This window comes from Periplaneta americana, chromosome 3 (assembly GCF_040183065.1).
Source record: "Periplaneta americana isolate PAMFEO1 chromosome 3, P.americana_PAMFEO1_priV1, whole genome shotgun sequence".
NCBI classification, from domain to species: Eukaryota; Metazoa; Arthropoda; class Insecta; order Blattodea; family Blattidae; genus Periplaneta; species Periplaneta americana.
This window is the reverse complement of record NC_091119.1, coordinates 35,238,229-35,259,413: the sequence shown is the minus strand read 5'-3', so window position 1 is coordinate 35,259,413 and position 21,185 is coordinate 35,238,229. Positions and strand designations below refer to the sequence as shown.

Here is a 21,185-nt window from a genome sequence, read left to right as displayed (position 1 = left end):
TTATGGCAAATGAAGTATAGTAAAATCCCTCGTATCCGGCACCCAAATAACCGGCAATACCAAAACAACGGCACTTTTGGCTGGGTCAAAAAAAAAAGTTTATATCTGTGACATTGCCACAGTCTGGGCCGTTAGTTTGGCCACATTAGGAAGTTCGCAAGAAGTTTAATTTTCAGTGAATATTCGAACCTAAAACTAGTGTATTATTTGTGTTGTGTGATGTGTTTTAATAAAGAAAATCCACACAGTTCTTATGTTTATTTAATTATATTCGGGCCGTCATTGTTGCCACATTAAGAAGTTCACACGAACTTTCGTTTTCAGTAAATATTCGAACCTAAAATTAGTGTATTATTCGTGTTATGTGACGTTTTAAAATAATGCAAATCCACACACATTTTATGTTTATTCAGTTATGAGCAAGTGATAGAGAAATAAGGTTCACATGGCTGCAGTTTCAACATTTAGCACCATGAAATACGAACTTTTTTTTTTTTGTATATACGGTACTGTACCAATATTTATTCAATTATCCAGCAAAATCTCGTATCTGGAACTAGCCTGGTCCCTTTGGTGCCGGATAAGAGGGATTCTACTGTATTTTCTTTGTAATAAATTAAGAAACATATTGCTAGAAGTAATGGGGAGAACTGCTTCATTAAATGAACAGTACATTATAGAGAATTTCTTGGTCAAGAAAATCGATTTGTTGGCTCAAATAGTGGAAGGTGGTTTCAGTATGGTATTAACTATACCTTATTTCTTAAGAGTTTAATGGGACATTTGATCACAATGGCAATGCTTTCGTGTAGCAGAAGATCATTTCAGCATAATACGGAAACCTAATGAGGCATTTTACTGTAAGGACACTGTCTGCTTTGACTCGCATAGCAGATGGTGGTTTCAGTAGATTATTATTAGAGCTCATTTTCAGAGATCGTAATGGGATATTTGAACGTGGGACAATGCTTCTTCCATGAGACGTGGAAAAAAAAAGTAACACTTCTCATCGGAAGTAGTTACTGATTTAATACTGGCCTATAGCTATTGGTTTAGGGGACCATTATTTCCTTTTAGTCATCTCATGATTCACAATTATTGTTGGTAGCTAAATTACTTCAGTTTAGGAAAAATTATCTGCATAATTTTCCAATAGTAGTTACGGAAAACTTAAACACTGTTACATGAGCATGAAATTAATATACCAAAATTTATAAGAACACAAGTAAATATCCCGTTTAAGATACAAATGTTATTCATACATATATTTGTGTTTATCTTCAAGAAGTACTTCAAAAGTATGCGCTTTTACTAGTATTATACACTGACTTCATATTTGATCTTATTAGAAAGTAAGGTAAAAGAATCCTCTATGCTAATATATTTCCCATAATTTTCTATTGTCTTAATACTGCTCCTTATTAATGTAACTTGTCGAGATCAATTCGACTTCTTTGGCTGCATTTAGTAAAGACAAATAATTTATATAGACCAATATGACACTAACGCAGATAGGTTCTGTATATAATGTTCACTGTACTAGTAGTGTAATTTTTTATTATTAATATCTTCTAAACATATGATGGCGGAATGCTTTTCTTGCATAAATATCGAGTACATTTAAATATAACTTATCTTAAAATTCTCACTTATTCTACTGTCTTTAAAATTTTATTTTGTAGTAGTTATGAAAAGTTCTATATAACATGCCTTGAATGTTGTTCTAAACTAAGCAGTTCTATGATATCAGCATGCTACTACTTTGACTACAACTATTATTATATGCGATGGAAGTCTTGAAAGATTTTCCTGGCCACATCTATTTCAGAATCTTAATGGATTTTATAATTTAATTACGTTCTTATTGCCATCTATGTATGATCTCTGACTGAAAAGGTACGTGATGTGGGATTCTATAGAGATTAAATAGAGAAGTCGCCAATTTTTATAAAAATAAATATTTTTCACATGAATAAAATTTAAAATGAACCTGTATTGAACTTATCTTGCTTCATGAGAAAGAACTGTAGCAAAGTAGAACTACAGAACAGTGATACTTATGTCTCTGTGATCTGCCATAAAGTTTCAGTAAGCACGGTAAGTTCATAGCAAACTATAACTTCACAACACATATCTACAATTATACTTTAAGCATTCTTATGCATCATGCTGTCCAAGTATTGTTTGGGACCTTCATTTACAAATTTATTAAGATACATGGTTTGTTGGTTGATTTCTAATGTTTCAAATTAAATTTATCATTTTTTTTACAATTCATTTTGAGGATTTTTTTTTGATAAGCCGCAGTGAATTCAATTAAATGGTTTTAATATTTTCAGTCAATGACTTATCATACAATATTTAAGGAATGGTTCCTTTATATTACATATTTTGCTTTTGTATTAATGTTTTCATCGCGCCTGCAACATAATCAGATACATTCTTACATTATCCAATATTTTAACCTCATTTTCAATGTGCATGAACATAGTGAATATCAAATATCAATAAAACCCGGGTTCAAATCCCAGCGCCGGAGAGAATTTTTCTCCGTTCCATTACTCTTTCATCAAAAGGTTAAAAGTTAAAGTTAAAAATACAAAGTAAAAACATTTAAAATATGTGCTATGAGCTTCGTCACAGAAGACCAATATCAGGTCGAAACATGTTAACCATGTACGATAGAATTTAATATGTGAAAGTCATATAATATATAAATTTATCAGCTGAAATTAAATTACTAATAATGCGTAGGTTCTAATTATTCAATTATGTAGATGTAATAATAAACTATCAAGGCTTGAAAAAAAATTAATTTTCACACCTCTATGAACAATAGTGACTAACCATTTGTTACTAATGGAGAAAAATTCGCTCCTGTGCCAAGGATCGAACCTGGGTCTCGCATTGGGCGCTCTAACCACTGAACTACGCCGAAGTTCAACCCACTGCACTGGATCGATTCTTTCTCCTTCAGTTCTTTTCCCTTAGTGGCCTTTTCCTTAATAACAAATGGTAACCATCACAGATAATTTTGTAGGACAAAAATTAATCTCTACATGGTAGTGACTAAGATTTTCCTGGACACACTTACTCAATTAGAGTTCGATTTTATTTCTGGGATGGGCAGGGTGATCAGATGAAAAAAATGAAATGGAGGACAAAGTGACTGAATATGGAGGACAAAACGACTGAAAATGGAGGACATTTCACCAAAATGGAGGAAATGGACAATTTTACGGAGTCCTCATGTAATGACACTATTTTGCGCATTTAAAATGTTACCTAAGGAGTATTTTTCCTTTATGATGTTATTATGACAATATATATGTAAATTAAAAAAAAATAAAAAAAAACTTATTAAAATATTATGCTAGTTATGAGGATTAATTACGGTACATGTTTATCTTCATAGAATTTTCCAAAGTATTAAGTAGTAAGTTTAATAGTAAATGAAGCATACAAATGAGAATTCTAAGAACCGTTTCCTGTGTTTTATTTTTTACAAATCATACCCCATTTCATAAAAAATTACACCGCTTTATTTTGCTTTTCATTCCATGTCTTGGGTTAAATATTTTTCATTTGATGAAATTTGTTTAAGAAGAACTGGGTTGTTTTAATTATGAAAATCTGAACATTTCATATTTTTAAAGTTGTACTGTACAAGACGTATATTTCCTTCAGAGAAGTGGGTAACAATCTATTTCATTCGCCTGACCATTGTAGCCCCATCAGTGAAAACACTCTTTCTACACTTGAATTGGAACTAAGCAATAAAAAAAATATATATACTGGTATAGAGTATATCACAAATTTTCAAAAGCTAGAATAATAGTCCTTATTCTTACGTTCAAGATTCATTCCCCCCCCCCCCCCAAAGAAGACATTGTCGCTCTGTGCACTTATAAATGATTTCAGGTACCGGTACCCTTCAGAGAAAAATTTTCAGTTTTTATCCATACTTTAAAAACTCTTTTTTCCTCGATTACTTGACACATAATTAAGGATTTTCACACAAAATAAACCCCTCAAATATTTTTGGGAGTGCAGGGGAGGGGCAACTTTTTAAAACAAAAACTGAAATTTGGTTGTTTTAGTCCTTGGCCCACAGTTTTTATGTCAAAACAAAACAATGTTTGGAGATGAAGATTACATTTGTAAAGTTTCTTTCAACCCATAAGCAGTGCTGACTAGATCAGACGCTATGGGCAGTACTCTATAACAGAGTCGCCAGTATGAAAAGGATAATTCCAAGCCTTTGGCATGAGACAAACTCGATAGCTCAGTGGTTGAGCGCCTGATGGGAGAACAGGAAGTCGCAGGTTCGATTCCCGCTCGAGGTTGTGAAATTTTTCTTTCATACCATGGCATGATTGTGACTATAATAGTATTTAAATTCATCTTGAAGATAGTTTTTCCCTATCTTATCTCATTAAGGAAAAATGTCATTTTATTTTTTGAAAATTTCAAACATAAAAATAAAAATTTAAGATCTTGGAGTTTTAAATTAACTTTCTTAAGCAGTAGGACACTGTTTGTAGTTTGGCACTTAGCTACGTTAATCAGCTTCATTTTGGTGCAAGAATGATAAAAATATCTCAATTCAAGTGCATTTTTTTATTAACATTAGTGTTCTAAAATGCTATAAAACTGAACATGGAGAAAAATCATAAAAAAAATAAAGTGTAGTTGAGTACTTTAGGCCTAAGTCCTTAATACTGATCATACAACTTAACATCACCTCAATGCTTTTCTTTTTCATTCTATGTTAAAAAAGGATACAATTCATCAAATGGGGGAGTGAAGTAACATTCCTGAACTGCATTCATTGAAAGCAAGAAAATTCTTCTACTGTAAAGATTTCCTTAAATAATGAATACGAATTAGAAATTGAATATTCAAGTTATGCTTTAAAAAATGTAGGACATTTTTCCAGTTTTTAAAATGCCAGGAGGACAGGCCAAAAAGGAAGACATGTCCTCCAAAACCAGGACGTCTGGTCACCCTGGAGATGGGAGCACTAGTAAAGCAGAATTCATTACAACTGACAGAGTTTTACTTTGCATAGGAAACAAGACTGTTTTCTGAAGCTCTCTCATTCAAGAAAGAGTTCTTTTCCGTGGCTGAAACATTTCGCTTTTCTTTCCTTCTGAAGAAAATCATGCTAAGAATTTTTAAATGTCCTTAAAAATCCATCACTTGTGCTTGGATTTGAACTCACAAACTTCAGACTCAATGACAGAAATGGCAACCACTAGACCACTAACCTAGATTAAAAAATAAGTCTGACTTGTTTTAGACATTGAACCCACATTATTTTTTTTTGCATCATCTCTCTCACTTTTTCTTTCGAAGCTTCCATTTCAGAAGTACTTCTCCACTCGCAGGCAAGGCCCATACACGAGAAAGTTAAGATATCACTGTTCTGAACTACTCAGTTGCAGGGTGTAAGCTGTCATTAAGTCTAAAAAAAAGATTTAAACATGATATGCTATAGCAATATCTCACCAAAATATTGTTCCCGCAACCATTCTTAACAGATGACCTTAGTTTCTGGGCCACCAGATTCAAATAACATGAATTTATCACTCCAAATCACACCACACAAAGTATATTCTTTATCAGCGACAGATGACTACTACTTCTTCCATTTCATACCATTTACGGCTGAGTTCATTACCGTAGTTGAGTTCTGGCGTCTTGTCAGCTCATTTGAGTTGTGTGGATATAAAAGGAAAAATTGTGATGGTGTCGTGTATAGTTCCTGGGGTAGCTCAGTCGGTAAAGTATTCGCGCGCTAAGCAAAGGGTCCCGGGATCGATACCCTGCTCCGGAACAATTTTTCCTTGAAATTATTCTAACCTGCTTTACAGGGAGCTACTACCTGAAAGCCAGATTTGCATAATACATTCGTTACTGGAGGTGCGTTAACAGAAAGCCACAATTTAAGTCACACAGTATTGTGTGCATTCATAGTTGAGTTCTGGCGTTTTGTCAGCTCATTTGAGTTGTGTGGATATAAAAGGAAAAATTGTGATGGTGTCGTGTATAGTTCCTGGGGTAGCTCAGTCGGTAGAGGATTCGCGCGCTAAGCGAAGAGTCCCGGGATTGATATCTGGCTCCAGAACAATTTTTCCTTGAAATTATTCAAGAGTACAGTTTGGTGCAATTTTTTTCTTTTTGTACTGTGACATGTAGAAACATCCAGCTCCACAGCCAGGAAAAGCAAATTATTAAAAATATTTTGAAAGCATTTTTCTGACAACATTTTCTTTCCTTTTTTCCTGATTTTTTAAGCCTGATTGAAACTTCCAAAATTATCCTTTTTCCTAGACATTTTAGAAGTACCGGTATTAAAACAAAATACTTGTGGTTTCACAAAAAAAAACACACGTTTGTTAAAGTACTGGTACTAACATTTGAAAAGGCAGACAGCACAGCCAAATATAACTGAATTTAGAATTTGAACATCGTCGTTTTATTGGCATCATTGCTCAGAGAAGGAGACTATGTAAACATGTGACAAAAATATTTATTGAAATATGATATCTGACATTATGAGCATAATAAAAATGTGAATTTCAAGTAAAAAATCATAAAAGATGCTGTTTCACTTAGGATACACCGTAACTGGTGAAAAGCAATAAACGACTTCAGCAACTTAACGTGATACTCTGTATCATGAGTAAACTGTGTTAGCGGCAATGTTGCCAGACTGCTGAAAATTCAAACTTAATTTTCTAATTAACCGTGCATTTAATCACAAAACATAATATAGGTGTTCTATTAATTTACGTGTACCCTATCATCCCTTTCAATCTGCAAAGTTATTTCACTTTCACCCTGTATACTATCTTACTCAGGTGAAAACAAATTTTTTTCAACTGCTCAAATATTCCTTCCGAGGTTAAGGGCCTAATCTTCAGACAGTTTCCCAGTTTCTTGTCTTTTCTAATGACGAAGCTGACATGTTTGTTCTAATAGTAGAATGATGTCTCTACAACTATGACACAGTGCAAGAAAGGAAAAAATTATCACACTTAACATCATGAAAGTCTTTGTGCATTGTTCGAAACTCCAGAGAAATCATACAGAGTGCCAGACGGAACATGTAGTTGTGTGATGTGGTTCAGATAGTTTTACACAGGTAATATTAACTATAATAGAGGGTGCGGCAAAACATCCTCCCTAATTTAAAGTTTAAGTAAAAAACAGATGGATCAAAATAAGGAAACATTACCAATATGAATGGTATCTTAACAGTGGGAATTTTTCATTTTTTGAATAATGTGTCTCTCAAGTGGTGTCCTTCACTATCAATGCATTGTTGAATGCGACTTCGGAAATTCTGCATCACTCTAACTAGCATTTCTTGAGGAATAAGACCTGTATTGCATTTCTTAGGTCTGGCAAAGTCCTCGGCTGAACACTTCAGCCTTAAGATGCCCCCATAGAAAAAAATCGCATGGTGTAATGTCTGGTGATCGTGCTGGCCAGGGGACGTCGCCACGTGAAGAAATTAAGCATCCGGGAAACATCTGAGCAGCGACAATGGAATTACCACTTACCAGAAACGATACCACAGCGTAAGCACATTCTTCACCTATCCACGGCACAGTTGGAATTCGTTACAGATTACAAATTGCACAAATTGAATGTCAATTCCGTGTATTCAATGTCTTATTCAATTCTTGTTGTTTTGCGCATGTCATTTGATATCGCTATGGCAATGCATGTAAACCTAAATTTCCCACTGTTTAAATACAGTTCATATTAATACAGTTTCCTTATTTTGATCCATCTGTCCTTTATTGAAACTTTAAATTAGGGAGGATGTTTTGCTGCACCCTTTATATAATCTGTTGTTGCACTACTCTGGTAGGGAATTATTTTCCAAATCTGAATCAAAAATTTCTTTTAACAAGTAAAAATGGTTGCGCGAACTATACCTAGGCACAATACTAATGAGTAAAATTAAATATTTTATCTGGGAAAAGAGTTTTAGAAATGAATAATATCTCCAACATCAGGTACTACTTCTTCTTCAACCCGTTACACTACTCCACTGGCACAAAGACATAAAACAGTACATCCACAAATACACAACGTGGTGACACTCATTTACATGCCATGAATAAATATTTTAATGATTAAATGTTCTTCATTCATATTAAAATAATTAGTTTGCATTTAGTGTGCAATGAATGTATCTCTTCACTTAAATATGCAATCATACCGATTCTACATAATGCACCATAATACACATAGCTTCAAGTCTATACAAAATGGTGTTGCTCTCGTTGAGCAGCTGTTGGACTAGGGAATTGGAAAGATGAGCTGAGTGCACGTGTACAATAACGTGCCACTTCTTAACATACGTGATCCTAGTTGAGAAATTCTAACATACAACACTTGGAGGATTGACTCTTTATCATGTGGGGAGGAATGTTCTGGGACACGATAAGGTGATTATCAGAGATTTAAAAATTGTATTGTCCATTTATATTAAAACGGCTAGCCCTTACATTTGTTCAGGAGTGTCTTATGTCATTTTTTCCACTAAAATTGAGGTATGAGAATTTTCGAGTTCATATGAGTTGTCATTCCAGAATAGGGATCTAACCCACACAAAATCAAAATTTAAATTTCAACAAAATGGAATTACAGTCCTTTTGAAGTTTCTGGGTGTTCCAAAACTTGGTTGCCAGAGAATACAGATCTAAAGGCTGGTTCACAATAAACCGAGTACGGAAACAACAACGATAATGAGAACGGAAATATTGTTAAAATAAATGTATGAGTATTTAAATGTGAGCATTCACAATTAACTATTGTGAATGCGCACATTTAAATACATTTATTTTAACATTATTTCCATTCTCGTTGTTGTTGTTGTTTCCGTTCCTAGTTTATTGTGAACCAGCCTTAAGTAAGTGCAGTAAAATAGTGGAAGAGTAAGTTAAAATGTTTATTACAAGTGCAGAAAAATAACTAAACAAAAATCGTAAAAGAAAGACACATTGCAGAATCGAAGGATAACAACACACTAAGAAACGCCAGAAATCCTGATACCAATAGGAAAGGACATTCCGTATAAAACAAATGTACATGTCAGGAAGTGAGTAAAATTCGGTATTGGCGTAACTGACATATTGATATGTAGGGTTGCCAGGTTTTCAAACTGAAAATACAGGAGATTTTGAAAATAATTGCCAAAATAGTTCCAACGAGATATCGACATGTTTTACCTTCAAGAGCATGTTATATACAGTATAACTGTACGTAAAAGTAATTTAAATTGAATCTCATAGCAATATTAATACTTACAATTTGCTTTGTATTCATTTAGAAACATTTACATTTGAAATTTCCCTTAAAAAACAGATTGAAAATTAATAAGAATTTGTCATTGTAGATTGCACTTAAAATATGTAATTAGAATAAGTTTCATAGCATCATAGCACTATTTATATTTGCCATTTATAAATAAATAAATTACGGGAGAAAATATTGTAAAAATACGTGAGACGAGAGACGGGCGAAAATGTGGGTAAAATACGGGAAACCTGGCAACCCTGTTGATAAGTAACAATTGCTTTACCTCTCACACTACTGTCTCCAGGGAATTATTCGTAATCTATAGCACAGTCCCAACAAAATAACGGTATTTTAATTTTTTTTAGTAGGTTATTTTACGACGTATCAACATCTTAGGTTATTTAGCGTCTGAATGAGATGAACGTGACAATGCCAATGAAATGAGTCTGGGGTCCAGCACCGATAGTTACCCAGCATTTGCTTACATTGGGTTGAGGAAAACCCCGGAAAAAACCTCAACCAGATAATTTGCTCCGATTGGCAATGGAATCTGGGCCACTTGGTTTCGCGGCCAGACACGCTAACCATTACTCCACAGGTGTGGACGGTATTTTAATTTTTGTTTTGAGACAAACTGTCATTTGTTTATTTAGGTGGAAATGCCAGTAGAATGGGAAATGACTTGCCACCCCTTTCATCAGTCTTACTTCAGCCCTATGACGAGTAAGTACCAATAAAAAAAAGCAAAGAAAAAATGTTCATGAAGAAATGAAGAGTGGACATAAAAAAACTGTATGTGCCAAAAAGAATAGTCCAAGAAACTGGGCTTCCTTATGCAACTAGTTATATAGTATCATACATTTTGCACATTTATGCAAGAAGCTAGGTTCTTAATAGAATTGTAATGGGACTTATCTTTTTCTTATTGGATTGAGCCAGGGACATAGACTCTTTTCTGAAAAAACTAATTTTCAAAGATAATGACACGGTCATTTTTATGTCCAGTCTTCAAATGTGCCTGAAGTTCGCAGACTACTTTCTACTGTCAAGAATTTCTGTTCCCTACAGTAGTAATAATAATAATAATAATAATAATAATAATAATAATAATAATAATAATAATAGTCGTCGTCATCGTCATCATCATCATCCAAGTCAGCGGCACAGCTCAGTCGGCTAAGGCATTTGCCTGCCAAACCGGAGATGCGCTTGGGCACAAGTTCGAATCCCGTTTGGGATGATTACCTGTTTGGGTGTTTTTCGAGGTTTTCCTCAACCATAAAGCAAATGTCAGGTAATCTATGGCGAATCCTCTGTCTCATCTCTCCGAATATCATCTCGTTATTATCATTCCCATCAACACTAAATAACCTCGTACTTAGGCTTGCCAACTTTCATAAGTAAAAATTAGGGACACAAACATTACTAACAATTTTATTGCACTAATTATTTCCATCTATCAATTCACATATTCAACAATAGTACTTTTATAACAATATATAATTTCATATGTAAAAAAAATACAAAAACTTACCAAAATGACCACAAAAGTTGAAAATAGTAGTGAAAAAGAAATGTTAACTCGCTGGAAACTAGAAACCCATCATTTTTATTTAATTAATAACCTAACTTAACGTAACCAGAACTAACCTAACCTGCCACACAAAAAGTTTCTGTCATTGTTCTCGGAAAACACAGAGACGTTTACGTGATTTATCACCAAGCTATCAAGTCTTATCACACTTGAGGGGCTACGGTATTTTACAAGTCTTTGTTGTTGTCCTTGTTGATATCTGTATCTATTGGAGAAGTGGTCGTAAAAATTTGTCTTTTCTTTTTCATTTTTCCGCCAAACCAATGAATGACGCATCAAGTATAACAAAGTGGACATAATACTGAATGGCGTAAACTAAAGTCAAAGTGCGTAAGATGAACTCAGAGAGGATAGATGAGTCAGTAAGTACACTATAGGCTGTGGTCGAACCTTCTCTAAATTGTGATTATGATCATTGCACCCGTCACTCTATTGACACATCGAGAGTTAAATTTCTGCCTTGAAAATTCGTACTAGAGTCATTTCTCCATTTCGTCACATATTGGAAGCATGCCTGTACGAGACTGTGTGATCCGGACTAAATAAAAAAAATATGATAGGAATGAAAATCAGCTGTAAATGTCTAATATGCCTTGAAATCAGGACATTTTGATGCATGTGCAAATTATTTCGGGATGCAGGATGCAATGGTCAAAATCGGGACTTTCCCAGAAAATACGGGATGTTGGCAAGCCTACTCGTAGTTGATATAGCGTCATTAAAAAACCAAGTAAAACAAAAACATCATAATCCAAAACATGTATTTGTAGTGTTTTTTATATCGCAGTTTTACTCCTGGTTGAGTGTTAGAGAATGTTGTATGGCCTTAACTTTGCCATGTTAAATAAATTATTATTATTATTATTATTATTATTATTATTATTATTATTATTATTATTATTATACCAAGAGGTCTGTTACAGTCACTGTCTCACATCAGTCCATCTCTTAGCAGGGCGACCAACAGATCTTCCACGAGAAGCATACTGCAAGGATCAGAATCAGATGCTGACAGGTAAGCCATCCTACTTCAGCCCTGAAAGAGTGAGATGCAGGATGCAATGGTCAAAATCGGGACTCTCCCAGAAAATATGGGACGTTGGCAAAGCCTACTCGTAGTTGATATAGCGTCGTTAAAAAAACCAAGTAAAACAAAAAAAACCATAATCCAAAACATGTATTTGTAATGTTTTTTTATATCGTAGTTTTACTCCTGGTTGAGTGTTAGAGAATGTTGTATGGCCTTAACTCTGCCATGTTAAATAAACCATTATTATTATTATTATTATTATTAGACCAGGAGGTCTGTTACAGTCAAGGTCTCACATCAGTCCATCTCTTAGCCGGGTGACCAATGGATCTTCTTCCACAAGAAGCATACTGCAAGGATCAGAATCAGATGCTAACAGGTAAGCCATCCTACATCAGCCCTGAAAGAGTGAGATCTCATCTTCAGATGAGTACTTGATTAAGCACCAGGCCTGAGAACCCCAAGCCCTTCCTGAAACCTACACTATCCCCCCCACTACCCTGAAGACTTTACCCCAGCCAATTTTTAACAACTGCAGATGATAGATGAAATGAGGGCCAGGTGGCGTCTGTTGTTACAATGAAATAGGGAAATGCAAGCAAATGCTGGATAACTTTCGGTGCTAACCCTGGACTCATCTCACTGGCATTATCACCACGTCTCATTCAGAAGCTAGATAACCATAGAACTTGATAAAGCATCGTAAAATAACCAATTAAAAACCATTTGAATGAAGAGGAAGAAGAAACTTTTTAACATGAAAAATTACTATCTTATTTTTACAAATTATACCCAAGGACCAAGAAAGTTCTCATACCTCAACTTCAAGAGAATCTCAGGCATCATTCATTCTGAGCACAGCATGTACATAAAAGAATGACATAATGCCCTCCTAACAAACTGTAATGATATTCCTATTGGAGCTATAGTTTATACAGTGAACTTACTAGCCTGGTAATAATAAAATAATGCTGCTGGCAGCTAATTCGCTTCATGCAAGCAGCTATGCTTGCGTAAGTCCAGTTACTGGTTAGCCAGCTTCAGTGAGAAGGCTGTATTCCACGTTTCCTGAGGCCCGGTTACCCCTGCACAAGTCAGCTGGACTTCCTGGCTGCCAGGTGGGCCTTCCGGCAGTTACACAGCCACTTGATGATGCGTGCGTTGCGCTCCACGATGGACAACTGCTCCGTGGGCCTCTGGATGTTGCCGGAGCCGCCGCTCCCAGGTCCGGTGCCCCCCACAACGCCCCACGGACTCGTTCCAGAATCCACAGAGCTCACACTCTCAAAGAACACAGGGGACGAGGAGCCAGAGGCCGGGGCAGACAGAGACCTGCAGGAACACAGAGTGAGTCAAGAGATATTCTCACACAAAAAAACTCCTTTACCATCATTACCACCAGAATAATAATAATAATAATAATAATAAAGATAATAATAGTAATAATAATAATAATAATAATAATAATAATGACGACAATAATAGTAATAACAATAATAATAATGACAATAATGATGGCAATAATAATAATAATGACAATAATGATGGCAATAATAATAATAATAATAATAATAATAATAATAATCAGGGAAAGGATTTATATGTAAATACATATTTACTTATAAAGCTAATATAATTTATATTTTGCATTATCTTTATGTTTCACAATGTGTAGGGTTGAAAAATCCTACTTTTATTTTCCATATTTTTCCATATTTTAGAGTTTAGTACATATTTTCGTTAATTTCCATATATTTTCCATATTTCATATAAAACAGTCCATATTATATTAGGTTTAACAATAAAACAAAACAAAATTCCATTAACTTTTAAAAATACATTTCAACAATAGAGATTTAAACACATGTTCAGTAATCCCTTTAACATCAGAGTTATTTGAAAATTAGCAGTCCTATCAACAATGGGAAAGTAAGTTACAAAACTGTATTAATTTAATTTAAAATTTTTAACAGACTTCAGTTGTGCAGCTCAACAGTTAAATGCCAGTCAGAGTACACATAGGTTCAGTTTTGTAAATCATACTATAAAGACGGTAAATATGCCAAAAGTACGTCATTCAGTCAATTTAAAATCAAAACTAACAAGTTACATTTCAGAATTTAAAGAAGATGGTTTATCAACTGACAATAAAATATTATTTTGTAATTTGTGTCAGTGTGCAGTATCATCTACACAAAAGTTCCTGGTGCAACAACACATTACAACTAGTAAACATCAGGCCAACAAACAACTAAATTCCAAGCAGAGACAATTGTTTTTAACACAACCAACAACATCGAATGTAAGATCTGAGTTTAACATCGACCTGTGCCGTTCTCTCATCTCTGCTGATATTCCTCTCTACAAACTAAAGAATAAGGTCTTCAGGGAATTCCTTGAAAAATATACTCAACATACAATCCCGGATGAGTCAACACTTAGGAAGACGTATGCTCCATCCATCTACGATGAGACAATACAGAAGATAAGAGATGAAATTAAAGATAGTTCAATTTGGGTTTCCATTGATGAGACTCCCGACAAAGAAGGTAGACTTGTTGGTAATGTAGTTATCGGTTTGTTAAGTGAACAATATTCTGAACGAATTCTTTTACATTGTGATGTTCTAGAAAAGTGCAATAACAAAACTATAGTTAAACTGTTCAACGAAGCTATGGGTATCCTGTGGCCAAAGGGTATTATGTACGATAATGTGTTATTCTTTATTAGCGATGCTGCCCCTTATATGGTCAAAGCTGGACAAGCATTATCTGTTGTATATCCTAAATTGACTCATTTTACTTGTGTGGCGCATGCATTTCATCGTGTGGCAGAAGTGGTCAGAGACAATTTCCCTAAAGTAGATTTGTTGATTTCATCAGTGAAAAAAGTATTTCTCAAAGCTCCCAGTAGAGTTAACGTGTTGAAAGAAATGTACCCTGAAATTCCATTGCCACCAAAGCCAATTTTAACTAGATGGGGTACATGGCTAGAAGCAGTTGAATATTATGCCGAACATATAGACTCTATTAACAATGTTCTCCTTGCATTGGACTCTGAAGATGCAGTCTCAATTGATACTGCGAAAACAGTTACCTGTGACATAAGTGTGAAGAATGACTTAGCTCACATTCAGCATACATTTTCATGCATCATAAAAACGCTCAAAAGTCTCCAAAATAGGCACCTTTCACTATCTGAAAGTTTTGAAATTATAAATAGTACTGTGGAACAACTGAATCGTGGTAGAGGTAAAGTTGCAGATGCAGTAAGAGCTAAGGTGGACACTGTACTTTCAAAAAACCCTGGATATGAAGAACTACAAAAGGTTGTTGCTGTGATGAGTGGTGAATCAACAGTGAAGATTAACTTGGACTTATCCCCAGCAGACATTGTGAAATTGAATTATGTACCAGTTACTTCTTGTGACGTCGAACGCTCTTTTAGTCAGTATAAATCTATCCTCAGAGACAATAGAAGAAGATTCACTTTTCAGCACTTGAAAGAAATGTTTGTAACCTATTGTTATGGTAACAGACAATAAAAATTGTGTTTTGTTGAAACTACATTGGAAGATAAGGTACGTCCATTATATTTTTTGTTTAGTTTGATTAAAATATACCAATATTTAACGTACATAGTCATTTTTTTATAATTTTAAGTCCATATTTAATTCCATATTTTGGTAAAAATCCATATTTAATTCCATATTTTGGTAAAAATAACTACATATATATTTACATATTTCATATATTTTTAGTCCATATAAATCCGTTCCCTGATAATAATAATGGCAATAATAATAATAATGGCAATAATAATAATAATAATAATAATAATAATAATAATAATGGCAATAATAATAATAATGGCAATAATAATAATAATAATAATAATAATAATAATAATAATAATAATAATAATAATAATGATGTTCTAGCTCTACTCTGAATGAATTGCATGCTCTAACCAATGATATTCTATCACAGATGGCTTTATGGTTTGAATCTAATGGTTTTTTGCTTAATCAAGAAAAGACTATCAACATAACCTTTACCCTAAATCATGCAATAAAAAAAGGACAACATACAAAACTATGCCAAATTTCTAGGACTTTTTATAGACTCAGTTTAACATGGGAAAAACATATCGAATATACCTATATATGCACAAAATTATCAAAAGTTATATATTTATTAAAGAAATTAGTGACTTGTATTTCTCAAAATTATTTAAGATGTGCCTACTTTTCGTTCTTTCAGTCGATAATTAGGTATGCCTTAATTTTCTCTGGAAATGGTAGCAAAATTGGGAGTGTCTTGATTTTGCAAAAGAAAGCCATTAGAATTCTATGTCAATCAAACTATCTTGAACAGTGTCGACCTCTTTTCAAACAATCACAGATATTAACTGTCATAAATTTATATATATATACGACCCAGTCCTTTACACTCGACAAAATATAGACAATTACTCGTTAATAACCAATATACATGATCATGAAATTAGAAATAGTGAACAAATTAATATCCCATACTGTAGATTACATAAAACTAGTACAAATTTTTCTGTCATGGGGATGAAATTATATAATAAGCTTCCCAGTCAATATTATAAGTTACCAACCAATAGTTTCAAAGCTATATTTTACAATTGGCTTTTAATTAATCCTTTCTATTCTATAGATGAGTTTCTTAACATAAATTCATAAGAAATTGTTTTTTAATAAATAATGTTATTTAGATTATTTACAATTATTACATAAGAGTAAAGTGTTTTCATTAATTTTAGAGTTTCAAAATGTTTTGTGTTTTCATTCTAATTACTGTTTTCAATTATATGTGTATTTTCAAATGTATGTGATGAAGCCTATCACTGTATGTTTAATGGCTTAATAAACTGAATTGAATTGATGATGATGATGATGATGATGATGATGATGATAGTAATAGTAATAATAATAATAATAATAATAATAATAATAATAATAATAATAATAATAATAATAATCATCATCATATTCCAGGCACGAAATTAGGTCATTGTTGGCCTGTTTCGGTTCCAGCTATACAGGATCCAATAGACGTTTCTGTGGACGTCCAGGTCGTCGTCGTCCTTGAGGGTGATATTTCAGCATTTCTTGGGTGTCCGGCCAGCTTCCATACGAGAAATATGTTCAAGCCATCAGTTTCTGTATTCGGTAATTTTTTCTTCTAATGGTTGCATGTTGAGTTCCTGCAGTTCGCCGCAGATATTTCATTTCAGCTGCTCTTAATCTGCTGATATCTCTTTGTTTCAGAACCCAAATTTCGCTTCCCTAGAGGAGAGTTGGTAGTGCAAGGGTTTTATATAGCTTTATTCTGGAATGTTTCTGTACTTTAGGGTATGGTTTAGCAGTACTAATATTTGTAAAAATTTGTTAATTTTTCTGCTTACGTCATTCTCTCCTTCGTATGATATATTACATCCTAAGTATGAAAAGGAATTTATCTGTTCTAAAATCATATTTTCAACAACAATTTTGCTTCGGATTGGGTTTGTACCTTCAAATGCCATTATTTTGCTTGTTTTTTTTTCTGGTGAAATCTTCATGCCATGTTCTTCTATGACTTTATTTAGTTTAAATATACCCATCTGTAAATTGTCTTCGGAGTTTGCAACTAATACTTGGTCGTCCGTGAAAAGAACTGTGTTTAGTCTTATGGAACTTGAAATTTGAATTCCTAATTTGTACTCCTCACACCAAAGGCGTGTTATTTCATCCATGTATATATTGAAAAGACTTGGTTACAATGGGCAACCTTGTCATACTCCTTGATTTATGGATCTATAGTTAGAAGTAAAATTATTAAACTATATTATTATTATTATTATTATTATTATTATTATTATTATTATTATCATCATTGCTAATCATCAGCGCCATCATCATTACCCAATAATCCTATTCTTAGTCGTCGTATCATTATGATCATTATCATTGCAGTATTCTTTCCACCTTCGTTGTCATCGTAATCTTCATCGTAATTGTGTACTGCAGGCCTTTGGTCTTATCCGGATCTACATACTATCTCTTTTTATCTCTAACTACCCAATCTTTCTTGCATTCGAAGTTATATTGAAGGCTCACTTCATAGAAAACGTATACTGGAGATCATGATTATAACGAATTTTAGACAGCTGTCATCTTTTAACATTGTACTAGGGTACTGGTATACCAGTACTGTATTTTATTCGTTTATCCACATAATTTGTGTTTTTAAAAAGAATATGCGAAAAAAGAAACAAATAGATTTTAATTTTTGTATCTAATATCCCTGATCACATATACAGGGTGATTCACGAGGACTTACCGTCCTTTACGGAACTTGACATTTTGAGCAAAAAATGTCATATAAACATAGTTTCTATTCTCAATATTTTCAGAGTTACATTAATTTAAATTTGTTTGTAAAATAGGTTGTTTTCTTTAGTTTGAAGGTAAAAGAATAATACAAATAGAGAATGAACCATTCAGAAGTATCATTTCTTTAACTGGCGAGTATTATGAAACTAAAAATGTGCTGTGAACTCCTTATATGCTTCGTACAGACATCTTTTTTCTATTCTTAACTAGAAAATTGCATTATTCTTACGCACTTATCACAACAATTATTACAAATCCCACCACTTCCACAGAAGTTCAGTTTTGCATTCTAATTTACAGTCTTGGATAGTTTACAACACTTTTTAAAAAATGTCGCTCCGTTTGAGTACACTTGGCCACACACTTGTGAATGGCACTCGTCGCGATGTGTAACTGTATACGGCTATCATTGATTTCCGTAGCGCTCGCGCTGGCTGCTGACTGCACGCTGATCAAGATCACGCGTTCACAGCAATGCGTTCCAATAACGAAACATAACTCTGTAAATATTGAGAATAGGACCCATGTTTACATGACAATTTTTTGCTCAGAATGTCTTCGGAAATAAGCTCCGTAAAGGACGGTAAATCCTCGTGAATCACCCTGTGTATCAGATTGGCCAATCCCACATTATGAAATGGCAAGATATAAAAGAGGACAATCACTAGGATCTTCTCTGTCGAAAATGAATTTTATGGTAATAACAGCTACATCAGGCCTGCACAAACAGCGCTCAACGAGCACACGCGCTCCGTTGGAGCGGGAGAGCTGTGTTTACCGCTCGCCGAAACGGAGAGGACGATACGTCAGAATGACATAGACTTGCTATAGGTAGAGGAGAGGGAAACGACCACTCAGTTAGCTAGTGGAGTGCAGTGTGTAGGCCTATTCTCAGTAACTGTTTCACGTTGCTTACCTACTGCTGCAGTACAGTATGGAGGAATCTAAAAGACTGAACGTAACATTTAACATTTAACCATTTACAGCTCGAACTTATTGATCTTCAATGTGACCCAAGGGCTAAAGATCGTTTGAATAATACTACTAGCCTGGTTGAGTTTTACAAGACTAAACAATAGCAATAATATCCACGACTACACAGGCTGGCTGTGAAAATGATTGCCATGTTTGGCTCAACGTTTATATTTGTGAGCAACTGTTTTCTATAATCAACTTTAATAAAGGCAGACATCGAACATCTGTAACTGATGTTTCATTGTGATCAGTAGGCTACTATTCCTTTCAGCTGCCAACAGCATAAAACCTCATTTTGATGTACTGATAAATAAAAATATAACAAAATGATATTGTACATTTAAGTAGCTATAGAATTTCTATTACTTTTGTAAAATAAATATTTCTTTATTAATTAATAACAGTCCAAGATAGTTATGCAAACACTGAACGAGAATTCATTTCATAAGCACTCGTAATAGTACTTCCTTTTGTGTATATTTTGTACGAGATCCCCCTTCTTCCAGTCCACCCTATACTGAGCGCAGCTATTATCTGCATTCCGCTCATGAGCTGTGAGCCGGCTAGGAGAGCGCAAACCTTTTGCACGCCTGCGCAAGATGGAAGTATAGCCGCAAGCTATTACTCCATGCAATTCCATCAGGGTTACGTGATTTCTTTTGCAGTCGCTAGATGGCAGCATAGTGAAAATGACAAAAATTGTTGTTTGAAAGTGCATTAGGCTGATCAGTCTGTTATATGTGAACAGGGATAATATTAAATATTATGAAATATTAAAATAGCCAAAAAAAAAAAAAATCTCAAATATATTCCTGAGAAAAACAGAGAGGTATTTCTAGCAATTTAAAACAACAGCTGGGTATGTTATAGTGAATTGTTTGTGAGGCAAGTCGTATTTTTCTTTTTCCTTGTTAATGAAGTACTACACTAATTGATGATATTTGGATAAAGGAGATAAGTCATACAAATGAGTTTTGAGATAAATGAAAACTAAACTGAGGACCCTTGTTGCAAATAATTTTCTACACAAATAAAACACATCAAACGCCTATATTCTTTTGCTATTTACACACCCTTTTGTAGACTTTAACTTGTTTATTAACCTGGGAAATGAAACTTCATTTGTACAAAAAGAGACTTAACTCTCTTTATCCGAACTTCAACGAATTGGACTACAGTAAAAATAGCATTGCACATAATAAGGCAAATACTAATTTATGACAAGTAGGTAATATAGTGCCATTAGGAAAGTTCAGGATAACAGACAGGGTTTGGAATTGGATAGGTTACATCAGCTTCTTGTCTATGTGGATGACGTGAATATGTTAGGAGAAAATCTACAAACGATTAGGGAAAACACGGAAATTTTACTTGAAGCAAGCAAAGTGATCGGTTTGGAAGTAAATCCCGAAAATACAAAGTATATGATTATGTCTCGTGACCAAAATAATGTACGAAATGGAAATATAAAAATTAGAGATTTATCCTTCGGAGAGGTGGAAAAATTCAAATATCTTGGAGCAACAGAAACAAATATAAATGACACTCGGGAGGAAATTAAACGCAGAATAAATATGGGAAATGCCTGTCATTATTCAGTTGAGAAGCTTTTTGTCATCTAGTCTGCTGTCAAAAAATTTGAAAGTTAGAATTTATAAAACAGTTACATTACCGGTTGTTCTGTATGGTTGTGAAACTTGGACTCTCACTTTGAGAGAGGAACAGAGATTAAGGGTGTTTGAGAATAAGGTGCTTAGGAAAATATTTGGGGCTAAGAGGGATGAAGTTACAGGAGAATGGAGAAAGTTACACAACGCAGAACTGCACACATTGTATTCTTCACATGACATAATTAGGAA

The 21,185-nt window shown here is 34.0% G+C and overlaps 1 protein-coding gene across 2 annotated transcripts in view; it reads right to left on the bottom strand.

The window, feature by feature from the left end:
* Window positions 1–8,906: 8,906 nt before the first annotated feature.
* LOC138695915 (protein FAM110B-like) overlaps window positions 8,907–21,185 on the bottom strand; it is a 760,258-nt gene continuing 747,979 nt past the window's right edge. For both annotated transcript variants that reach the window (XM_069820275.1, XM_069820277.1), the window contains one exon: window positions 8,907–13,277. In XM_069820275.1, the coding sequence (XP_069676376.1) occupies window positions 13,040–13,277 (238 nt within the window). In that variant the 3' untranslated portion in view covers window positions 8,907–13,039. The remainder of the gene's footprint in view (window positions 13,278–21,185) is intronic.